Below are 11,099 nucleotides of genomic sequence, written 5' to 3' on the forward strand. Positions count from 1 at the left end.
CTGTGCAACACAGCACTTCATTTGCCTGAAAGGGGGGGCATTTATATGGGAATTTGGGACTTCCTGTTGCCAGACCCTCTATTTAACTTAACCAGCAACACTGGCCCAGCAGTTCACAGGCTGTGTAAAGCACATACCTGTGGCATTTCTTGCTCTTCAAATGATGTTTTAGAAGAAAATGATAAATGCAGCAGCCTGTTGGAAAGAGCCAGCTCTGCTAGGCATGCTTATCAGCCCTCAGGAAGGAATACCTGTACCCTGCTCTGCAGTACTGGCCAGCTTGTAGCTCCACACAGCTGTTGGAAAGAGTAGTGTTTACAGTAACAGAATCTAGGCTTCATCTTTAGCTAGAATAGAGAGCAGCTTAGCATGGCTAAAGGTAACTCCCTTCCTACAAGTGCGCTGTGGAACCTGGGCATTTCAAGTCTGAGAAAGAGCACTTACCATGGAAACAAAGCAGCTGTGCCAACTTGTAAGATTAGGACTGCAGGGTCAGGGGAAAAGGACCATGGGTAGCATGGCCACTCACCTGAAGCTTGAGCAGTCACCTGCTTATGACAGGGAAATGAAAAATACAGCAGCAGAGGCATGATTTTTGCCAAAGGCTTTTATTAATAAACACCTGGAACATTTAAGAGTTACTATGGGCCTTACTTGACATGGAAATACAGCTTTATTTGTTCTGCCTCATGTTTCTCAACTATCTACATGTCAGTCAACTCCAACAGTTGTCTCTTTCTCATCCTCTCTCCCTACCTCATTTTCCAGCATAGTGGCATATTTACAACCCATATGTGCAATACCAATGTCATGCTAATGAGCACCACTCCATGCACAAGAGTTATTATACTAACACAGCTCTACTGTAGCCTAGGTGCTTGGCTAGAGCTCCCCTGGGCCACGGAAAGAGGCTCCTGAGCACTGTTGTTGTATGATTTCAAGTCAGATGCAGGATCACACACTTCTCAATAAATAAACTTTATCTTCTGACAGGTTCCAGTGTAGCTTTAGATTCTGAAGATAAATAAAAGAAAGTCAACACAAAGATTGGCCCTTCACTGAAACAGTAAGATTGAACCACTTAGAAAAGTTGGATTTGAAGCAGAGGAGGAAATACTCCTGGTTAGATGCATCCTCTGGAAGGAGGCACAGAAGGGACAGAGGTCAGGGTCACTGTGTATACATACCTACAAGGCTGGATGTGTGCAATGGACACATGCACATTCATAGGATACTACTACGTGACATACTTAGCTGCTTATTTCTTCGCCTGCTCTTTCTGGAGGGGGCTTTCCTCACACTGTGCTATTATCCATTCACTTGTAATGAAATCGTCATCTCAAGTCATGTAAAAATGAGGACAACACTAGTGTGAGCTTAAATTTGTTCATGTGTAAACTGCATTAATTGGACCAGAAAAAGATTTAAGAGAATCTCACTGAGTAGTGAAGCCTCGTTCCCTTTGGTACTTGCACAAGCTAAACATGAAATAAATAAAATCTGCATGCTGCCAGGGCAAGTTGTTTTACAAACACAAGTGTTTTGATTTAAATACTAAGGCCTCCACATTCATTAGAGGATTAAATCCTTAAACACAGGGTTAGTGAAAGGGTAAAGCTCATTTGCCTTCTAGTTTTCAAACCCTGACATGGCAAGAACACAAAGAGAACACAGACTCCTTTCTTCCTCCCTTGGAGGATCCAGATTCACAAGCACTGAAAGGCAGATGTGACTCCAAACAAGTGCCTGAAATAATGTTTTGTCAACAGTATTTCATCATCCTTCAATAGCTTCCAGCTTCAGAAGTCTTCTCTAAAATAAAACAGTGGTGAGTTAAGACACTGCAATACCAGGTGGCATTCCAACACATTACAGCAGTCTGTCGGGGTCTTGATTAAAACTAAAGTCACACACCAGAGATAGGTGATCAGAAGGGTAATTGAATGATGGCAGCCTATTGGGCCCTATTTGCTCTTCAGTCAGCAAGCCCAGGGCCGAGTTCACAATCAAGGCATGCTGGGAATACCAGATATAATCCAGTGTGTGCCGGCACTCCCCTGATGGCCGGATCTTCCAGGTGGTGTAAGGGGGCTCTGACTGCCCATCGGGGCTCAGCAGCTTGTACGCACTGTTTAGGTTGAGGCTGGAGTTGGAAAACTCTTTGTAGACCTCCTCAGTTGGCTCTGCATTGAAGTCTCCACAGATGATCAGAGGGATCTTTGCACCTTGGGTGATGCTCTTCAGGTTCTGGAGAAGATCGCAGCCCTGCGCAGATCGAAACCTCTCCCAACCCGTACGAGCTTTGAGGTGAGTGACGGCAATGCAGAACAGTCTTCCAGTTTCGTTGCACTTCAGCGTCTGAGCTATGGCCACTTGGTTGGTTTTCAGCTTCATGGCGGTTAGCCGGATGTTAACACTGTTGATGAGCTCAAAGCGGTCTTTGACGAAGAACAAGGCACAGCCATCCGGCCCGTTGTTCTGCTCCACATCCAGGCACGGGGACCACGGCTTGGGGAAGAAAGTACACTGGTAGCCCAGTCGGCTGAGGAGCGGCTCAAAGGTGTCAAAGTAGTGGTCAACTTCTTGCAGGCACAAGATGTCTGGCTTGTATGCAAGGATTTCCTCCAGGATGAGGCACTTCCTCTCTTCCCATTTCAGAGCTTCCATGGGGCACTGAACAAAGTTGTCTTTGCCTTCACCAAGAGCTGGAATTAGCAGGGAAAGCAAGAGAAAAATAAACAGTTACCAATAGCTAAAATGGGCTGTGTTACTCCAGGTTTTGCAGAGGTAAGGCTCTGCTCTCAGGAGCCAGCTCCCATCCTGCAGCAGGCAGTAGCCGCTTGCAGCCCTGTACAAGACCAGTCAGTCTGTCATGGTGTAAGAGGTTATAAAGGGAAGTGGCACAAGGCTTTGCTTTCTCTGTAAAACATGTGTACATCCCTCTATATGCGGGTGATGGGTTTCTCAGGAGGAGCTGCTGACTTTAAGGATGCCAGTGGGTTTGAGAACCCCTTCACAAAACACTGAAGTCTCTCCAAAAGAAAGCTAAGTTCCCTTTACAGATACAAGTTAAAGACTCCTTCCCTGCCTTCCCAACAGTCACTACTCTGTGGTAAGTGCTTCCACATATGGCTGCCACACCTTAAACTAAGGACAAAAGGCAGTGGGATAGGACTGACTTAACAGCAGAATATTAAGGCAAGCTCTAGATGGGGGATCTCCCACCCCAAAACATTTTAAGATGAGGCTGTTGTATAAGTCAATTTACAGTTTGGATTTCAGGGGTCTGAGGGAAAAAAAATCAGTTAAAATTATTTTGAAGAATTAAGAATTCCTGTAACAGATCTGAATCCCTGAATAGTTTACCAATAAATCAATTAGAACACTACAGAGATGCTTTACACATAATAAAACTCAGGGAAGGATGAGTCTTTTCTAGAGATTACCAACTAAGAGTGATGGGTCATAGCTTTTTGACTGTACTGTGTTAGGTTTAGACAGGCATCCAGGGCTACCTTTGGCATCACATTTGCAAGGAGAGACCTTTTCTCCTTTCCTATAGAATGGAAGGCAAGCCACTATTCCAAGTGCTGAAAATGCCTCTCCAGCCCTCAGCCTCACATTGCTCACCTCACCCTTTGCTTTGCCAGTCCCAGTCATGCCTAACCACACAGACACATCTGCATTTAAAGGCTTTCATTGCTGCATTTGGTTTCAAGGTCACAGCTTGAGCTTAGAGGCATCTCCTACCTTGGGCAAGGATGTTCCACTGCATGACCCGAATGGGACGGTGGTTACTGACAGTGTTCTTCAGGTCCACAAAGTTCCTCTGAAAGCGGGGTGGCCGTTTCTGCAGAACCATCTGACATTCCTGCAGCAGGTCCTTGGGGTCTATAGGATCCAGGCGTGCAGAGTCCGGCTGCTCCAGGCAGTCCTGGTGCTGGGACACGGCGCTGCTGCTCAACGTCTTGGTGAGTGCGCTGTAGAGCTGGCTGGTGCTGTTTCCCATGGAACACACTAGAAGGGGAAAAATGGTGTTACAGATGTCCACTGTGATTCTCCTCACCACTTAGGTACCCTGTAGGTAATCTTGTTAACAATGTGTGGCTTTTGCAAGAGCCTGAATCTGACATAAAATAAGAAGGATGCAGAGATAAGATTCTGTCCAGAGTTTCACTGGATTTTGCTTATTACGAGGGGCTCCTAACTTCTGCAGCCTGCAAATGATCTGATTTAAGACATCGTGCAGGTGTCTTCTAAGGGAAGGAGTCTTTAATCCAGAACAGCAGGGCTAAGATTCACTTCTGCGTGTGTTGTAGGCAGCAGAATAGAGTGTACTTTTTTCCTCCCCCCAGAGGAGAGAGCCCAGCAGGTAGACAAATACTGCTTGCTCCTTGTTTCATGTGCAGCATGTCTCTAATGGAGACACACCCCAGGATCCTGTGCCTATTTGGGATGCTTCTTGGCTTCCTTCCTGAGGAGCAGCAAGCACAGTGACTCATTCCCTCAGGTTAGTATTTAACAGGAACCTCTGAACACAGCTTCACTTGCCCCAAAAGCAGCAACAAACATTTCAATGAGCCAGATGCTTCTGCTGGCTTAGACCTTTGGATGTGGAATGAAGGGGCTTGCTCCAGCTCCCCTTTGCTGCCCTACAACCTCACCCTCCTTTCTCCCTTCAGCTCCTTAGTCCTTCACATTGTGCCCCAGCTCAGCAGCTTCCAGCACACCCTGCAGTCCTGCAGCCCTCCCTATGTCTCCTTTGGCCATCTTCAGTACTCATCTTTGCACTGCAAGTAAGCAGCTGTCCCCAGCAATCCCTGTTAATGCACCTAGCTTCTGAGCCCATGTCTCCTGCAGGGAGACCCCCTATCCCACACTGGGTCACAAATGCCACAGAGGCTGTGTCCCACTCTGTTTTGCCCTTTGCTTTATGCACAGAAGGTGGCTGCAGCCCTCTTCTCTTAGGAGGGCTCAGCAGCAGAGACAGCAGCCCTCATGACTACTGTGCTATAAAAGACCTCCTTTTCCCAGTTCACAAGAGCACAAGCAGCACAGTGCAGCAGTAAATGCCCTGAGGCTTGCTTCCTGCAAGCATGCAGGAGACTATTGGTGTCAAGAGCACAGGGTAGCTGTGGAGCAATTCAGAGTCCATGACATTCTTACACATCCCTGCCTCAAGTCCTTGGCATGGCCAAGCACACTCCAAGATCTCTTCCAACCCTTCCTCAGGAGGAGGGCTTTGCTCTGAAGTGCCACTCCTACCACAGCACATGGAGAGCACTTGGAAGGAGGCTGTCTGCTCTTTTCCATTCCCGGTGCTCTTGCCCAAGTAACCTGCTGGACACTTGGTTTCCCTTCAAACACAGGCAGGAAGAGCAGCACTTGCACAAGAGGCACCAGTGGCAGAGCTTCATCGTTGTCTCGACTTATTTACTGTGCATGTACTTTGCAAAAGTAATCTTGAGCAAAAGAAGTTCGGTGTTGCACGGCTGTTGCCCCACAGCAGTGTTTAAGCAAGCTTATTTGTACCTTTCAGTTATCTAGAAGCAGAAAAGGCTTGTCATCTCATGGCAGATGTGAAGTGCTACCCAACACACTTGCATGCTCAACCTTTGCTAGTGTGAACTGCAGCATTAGCAATCATAAGAGCTGGTGACAGACATATGATAATGACAGACCTGGCTAGAGGGAAGGCAGGAAGATGGAAGCCTTGACAGTTCATTAAACACACTTAAGAACAAAAGAGAAAAGAAAGACCCCAGCAGAAGCCTCGTGTCCTTGTCTTTAGGAAAATGGGTACTTTTAAAGACACTAAAAATACTTGTTTTAATACAAGTTTTGTATGTGTAAGCCAGTGGAACAGTGCCTCTGAACAGGTCTAAGAAAAGTTGTAAATTGGGAATTTAAACTGCATGTAGGACGTATCTCCCCATCTCCATCCTTTTACAGTACAGGAAGCTCCTCACACTGAGATGTGAGCTTGGGCTGACAAACATGAATGTCCTTCTTGGGGAACTGTGCTGAAAGCATTTCAGTTTCTGCAGCCTTTCTCAGTTTACAATTCTTGTCAAGAAGCCAAGTACTGCTGAAGTAGAAGAAATGCCATTTAATAGTGAGGGAATGAGGCCCAAACATGAAATCCCTAAGCAGGGCGCTGATAGGCCATGAGGGGATAGGGAGCAGGAACAAAAGCATGCTCTGTGCTGGCTACAGAAGGGTCCAGATCACACGCTACCAGAGCTGCCAGGCAGCCATGCAGAAACCCAAAGAAATCAATGGAGCTTTTAATGAAAGCTCCAAAGGGAGCTTCTCGCCTATTTTTGGGGTAGGCACAACCCATAGCGAAGTGCTGCAGCTGGAAAGCTGTACTGGTGTGTACTACTGGAAAGCTGTACATGGTGCTTTCTGCTACAGCTCAGGGATGCCCTCAGCAGCTCAGTACAGCCAGAAACCTTACACCATGTGCCGCTCTACCCACAAATACACACCCCTGCCTTTCTTCCCAGTGCCTGGCTAGCACTGTGCCAAGAGGGAAACCCACATGAAGGCAGTAGCTTCTGCACAGCCCCTGCCATGCCACTGATGAATACGGCTCATGCAGAGCTCTCCAAAGGAATAACAGGGACTTATTCTGCTGCAAAAAGCCATTAGCAAGAGATTTGGCAGCTCACTGCTTAGCCTGAATTAGAGGGAGGATCTTGAAAGGGAAATCTAGGAGTAATGTACCTGAGCCCAAAGTCTGCCCTAAAGCTCTGAGCAGCCTACATCTCTTACAGCAGGATGAAGTCTAAGTTCAGTCATGCACTTGCTACGCTGCAAACAAAGTACTGTCTAAATCTCATCATCCCTCTGGTATCCAGCTCTTTGGGGAGAGTCAGGAATAACCTAATCTGCATGGGATGTGCTATGGCCCAGCTGCAGCACAGATCCAACAGCTTTTAAAGTCAGTCATGTCTCTGGAAGGAAAAGGATCTTCTGTCTTCTTTTGAGAGCCCAGGGAAGGGTGGGTGAAAGAGGCCCTGGTCTGTAAATGGAACACTTTCAGGCCAGTTGTAGGTGGCTTGGAAGTCCTTGGCTGAAGGGGGACTCATGTGAGAAGATGCCAGCTTAGGACAACTGATGAACTGCTCAAATCCTTTGTTCCCAGAGTGCTGGAGCCACCACAGCACTGGCTGAACTGTTTTGCAGAACAGGGGCCAGAGCAGCAACCTGAACATTGAAACTCCAAACACAAAATCCATTTGCTGTTTTTGTAATGCTTACCATGTCCACAGCAGTGAGGCAAGTACAAGGTCACCATTGAGATCCTTACAGCTCCAGTTAAATGACCTGTAACTTGCTGGTACAGTGCTGCCAGCGCTGTGACACCATTGTGCTGGTGTACGCAGAGGAACAAGTGGACTCCTGAGCTTGCACTTTAGTAGTAGGTGGTGAGCATGGAGACAGTTCTCTTGGTTCAGTGTTGTAATGGGGAGCACCAGCTCAGCAATTACTATTCAAGGTGCTTAAAATAAAAAGGCTTGCCTCTCAGCAAGGGTGGTACCACATCACAGCAAGGGCAGAGAAAGAATCTAAACCATTCATTAAGCTTCAGAAGAACAAGGTTTGTTCATCCAGCAATAATAGCACAGATGAGATGAGCCTCTAGGATCATGGACTTCAGTGCTTTGCCTCAAAGATGAGGACTGCAGTGCACAGGTAGACCAAACACTCGCAGAGGGGTATGACAGCCAGGACCCTTACTTGTTTGGTAAGGTGAACAGCACTCTGGTATCCCTTCCTTTCATCTCCTACCTCCCAGCACCTCTGCTGGCCAAGAGCCCCCACCTTGTTCACCACAGGCATTTCACTGCCCATTGAATGGCTCCTCCACACCTGCAGCCTGGTCTGCGGTTACATCAGCCTCCACCACTGAGGCAGCCAGAGATGCCCTCACTGGAACCTCAGTTCCAAGGAGAAACTTGGCAGATGCTGTCCCCATGTGACACATCGTATGCTACAGGGTATCATGCTACATATACAGCCTTGTTTGGGACAGCCATGGAATTGCAGCCCTGGGCCACCCACATTCAAAGCTGAAATTGCTGCTGCTAAGAGTTCAAGTCCTGATTTTGGCACCTACGCCAGTCTTACGCACAGTGGAGTGTGAACCCTCATACAAGGATTCAGAGAGCTCACCACAGCAAGGGAGGTGCTGCTTACTCAACAAGGCAACACCAGAAATAGAAGGAGGGAGCCTCAAATTCTGCCCTGAGTAATACACAGAATCAGTCCTTGGCACAGGGACATCTCCCCTCTCCTACTGGAAAGCAGCAGACGGAGCAAAGCTGGTCACTGCCCCATCTTCCACTGGGAGCCTCTGCTCCGGGTGCTTTCAGCCATGGTCAGAAGCAAGCTGCTCATCAAGAGACGCGGCTTCAGGCTGAATGTGAGCAGCAGAAGCCCGGCGGGTGCGTCACCGCTTGCTCCAAGCCTCAGCACAGGTCAGCGGGCACAGAGGAGGGGCAGAGGGAGGGAGCGCAGTCCGTGCCAAGGTGCTGTCCTCACATGGACTCCACGCAGAGCATGCACCCAAGGACACATGGGACTTTGAACACTTTCCAGGGCTCATTTTGGGAATGAAAAACGGGACGTAATCATTTAACGGTACAGGCAAGCAGGAGCCTGATGATTTAGCATCACTGCCTTTGCCTGCCTGAGGCTTTTCCTACTGTCTCTAGTAGAAAATAACCCCACTATAAGTATATCCTACACAAAGTGCAACACTGGAAGAGGAGGGAGCAGCTCAGTCAACAACACACCTCTGACAGCAGGTTAAAGGCATTGGGACACCAAGCGAGTCCCCCAGCGCGTACCTGGGTTCACCCCACGCAGACAGCTGCATTTAGGCACCTAGCCCTTGCTGAACCCCTCGTTTCTGGGCTGCGCAGCAGCGCCTGTCAGCTTATCACCGATGGCACTCACTCCTGCGTATGAGCGCAAACCACGGCTGCTGCCTTAGCACTGCAGGCCCGGTTGAGGGTTCAGGGTATCGCATGCACAGCAATGTAACCCAGGCGTTACCGTCCCGGCCACAGCAGCCCGGGTTCCGAGGCTGGTTACCGGAGAGCGCTCCCACTGGAACCCCCCCTCGATTCCCGCAGCCACGTCCCGGAGCTGCCCCTCCCCTGGTACCCACCTGTGCGGGGAGGCGCCCCCGGAGCGGACGGGCCTCCCGCCGCTGCTACTGCCGCTGCTGCCCGCGGGGCGGCGGGGCCGAGGGGCGGCGGGGGGGCGCGGGGCCGCGGCGGCAGCAGAGCGGCAGAGGCAGCCGCGACGGGTGCGCAGGAGAGGGCGGGCAGCGCCGAGCACAGGCAGCGCGCAGGGCCCTGGTACATGCTCCCGACGGGGGGGGGGCGGGCGGAGCGGAGCGGGACCGGACGGGACGAGTCGAACAGCAGCTCCGCGCCCGCCCCGCGGCGGCGCTTATAGAGGCGGCAGTGGTGGCGCCCCGCGCCCCCGGTACATCCGGCACCTACCATCCGCATAGGGGGGGATGGAGGATGGACACAGCACAGGTTCCGCCGCCGCCCGCACAGAGCTCCCCCTGCTGGGACTGCGAGGTGGCATGTCCTGCGGCCGCTCCGCGCCTTCCGCTGCCGCGGGCGTGGAGCCCTGCGCCGGGAGGGCCGAGCACAGTGTATGCACTCCCTACTCGCACCCCCGCCCTCGGCTTGGAGTGGTATCGCCCAGCGGCGGTTTTCCGCTGTGACGTCAGAGAGGGGAGCGTGCGGTTCCCACGGACGTCACGGCGCGGGGGTCGGTGTCCCGTGGGCTCTCCCCTTCCCGCTCCTTCCTCCTGTCCCGTCCCCCCCGTCGGGGGTGTTGGGGCTGGCTCGGCCCTGGGCCCAGGAGCGAGGGGCTCCGCACGTGTGGGAGCGCGGGGAGAGCAGTGACGTGCGGCCGTGCGTCACGCGGGAGCGGCGCCGGGCGGCCTCGCCCGCAGCGCAAGTCCGCACGTGCGGAACCACGAGGGGAGAGGGAGGAAAGGAAAGGGAAGAGAGAGGGAAAGGAGTGAAGGAGGGAGGGAAGAGGGGAGGGGGAATGGGAGAAGGAAGGATGCTCCCCCAGACCCACAGTTGTATTGTGGCTCCTTCGGCGAGAGCTCCCACGGAAACGTGACTTTGACAATGTTGAGTCAGCGTTAAAGCTGCACGGTAGAGACAGAGGCTTGATTGCCATGCAGAGCTGTGGGCCCTGGTTCCTTGCTGACCAGACTTGGTGCCTGACTGGGCTTGTCTGCTCTCAAGTCTGGGCACCCTTAGCAGAAGGGCAGACTCATGACTTGAGAGTTTATTTCCATGCCTGTTACGTGTAGTCATCTGTAATCAGCTTCTTTTCAAACCCCTTTTTAGAAGACCAGAAGCTTCTGGAAGGAGGGAATGGTTGGTGATCCAGGTAATCCATGAGCTAGCCTAATAGCCCTGCCATTTCTAGCAGGCGTTAGGGATAGGTAATCCAGTTTTTGGTGTATTGTCTGACACAACACGGCTGACAGATGACACACTTGGTGATGGTGAAGCTGCTGGTTGACTTTGTGGTCCTGCTAAGGAGATGAGGCAGCTGGGCCTGTCTCTGAGCTCCATGTCCTCAGCTCCTTTCAGGTGACTGCTGACATTCAGGTACATCTTAGCCTGATGGCTCTTCATGCTGCTTCTCCTGCCCCACAGGAGAACTGTTTGCCCCAAACCTCCTGCGCTAACAGGAGTTTCAGGAGGCTGCTCGCTGCCCAGAGAGCTCAGCGGTTGTTAAGTACCTAATGACTGGGAGGTATGATATGTGTATTATTCAGTTTATTACTCTGATGAGTAGCTGGGTTTAGGCCAAGCTGCCTCCTCATGTGACCTTTGGGAAGGAGGAGGAAGGAGAGGTTTCCTGCTCGCCTACTGTTCTGAACATGCTTTTCGCTGCTGTTTTGGGTGTTGGCTTTCCTAAACTGTGTGTGACCAAGCCAGCGTGACAGTAATGAAGGTGTTTTTGACAGAAACAGGACGTACTGATGCTGCATGAAGCTGTTTTCCACACCTAACACTTTGTCCCTGGGATTTGGGAAGAAT

General features: G+C 50.8%; 1 protein-coding gene across 1 annotated transcript; it reads right to left on the minus strand.

Moving 5' to 3' along the window:
• Positions 1-592: 592 nt before the first annotated feature.
• Positions 593-9,478, minus strand: NOCT (nocturnin). Its single transcript, XM_034065058.1, has 3 exons — positions 9,182-9,478; positions 3,751-4,017; positions 593-2,705 (listed from the first exon to the last, which is right to left on the minus strand). Exons 1-3 carry the CDS (start codon positions 9,378-9,380, stop codon positions 1,870-1,872), a joined length of 1,302 nt encoding a protein of 433 aa, XP_033920949.1. The 5' UTR covers positions 9,381-9,478; the 3' UTR covers positions 593-1,869.
• Between the last annotated feature and the right edge of the window lie 1,621 nt (positions 9,479-11,099).

The sequence above is a fragment of the Melopsittacus undulatus genome, chromosome 7 (assembly GCF_012275295.1).
Source record: "Melopsittacus undulatus isolate bMelUnd1 chromosome 7, bMelUnd1.mat.Z, whole genome shotgun sequence".
Taxonomy (NCBI): Eukaryota; Metazoa; Chordata; class Aves; order Psittaciformes; family Psittaculidae; genus Melopsittacus; species Melopsittacus undulatus.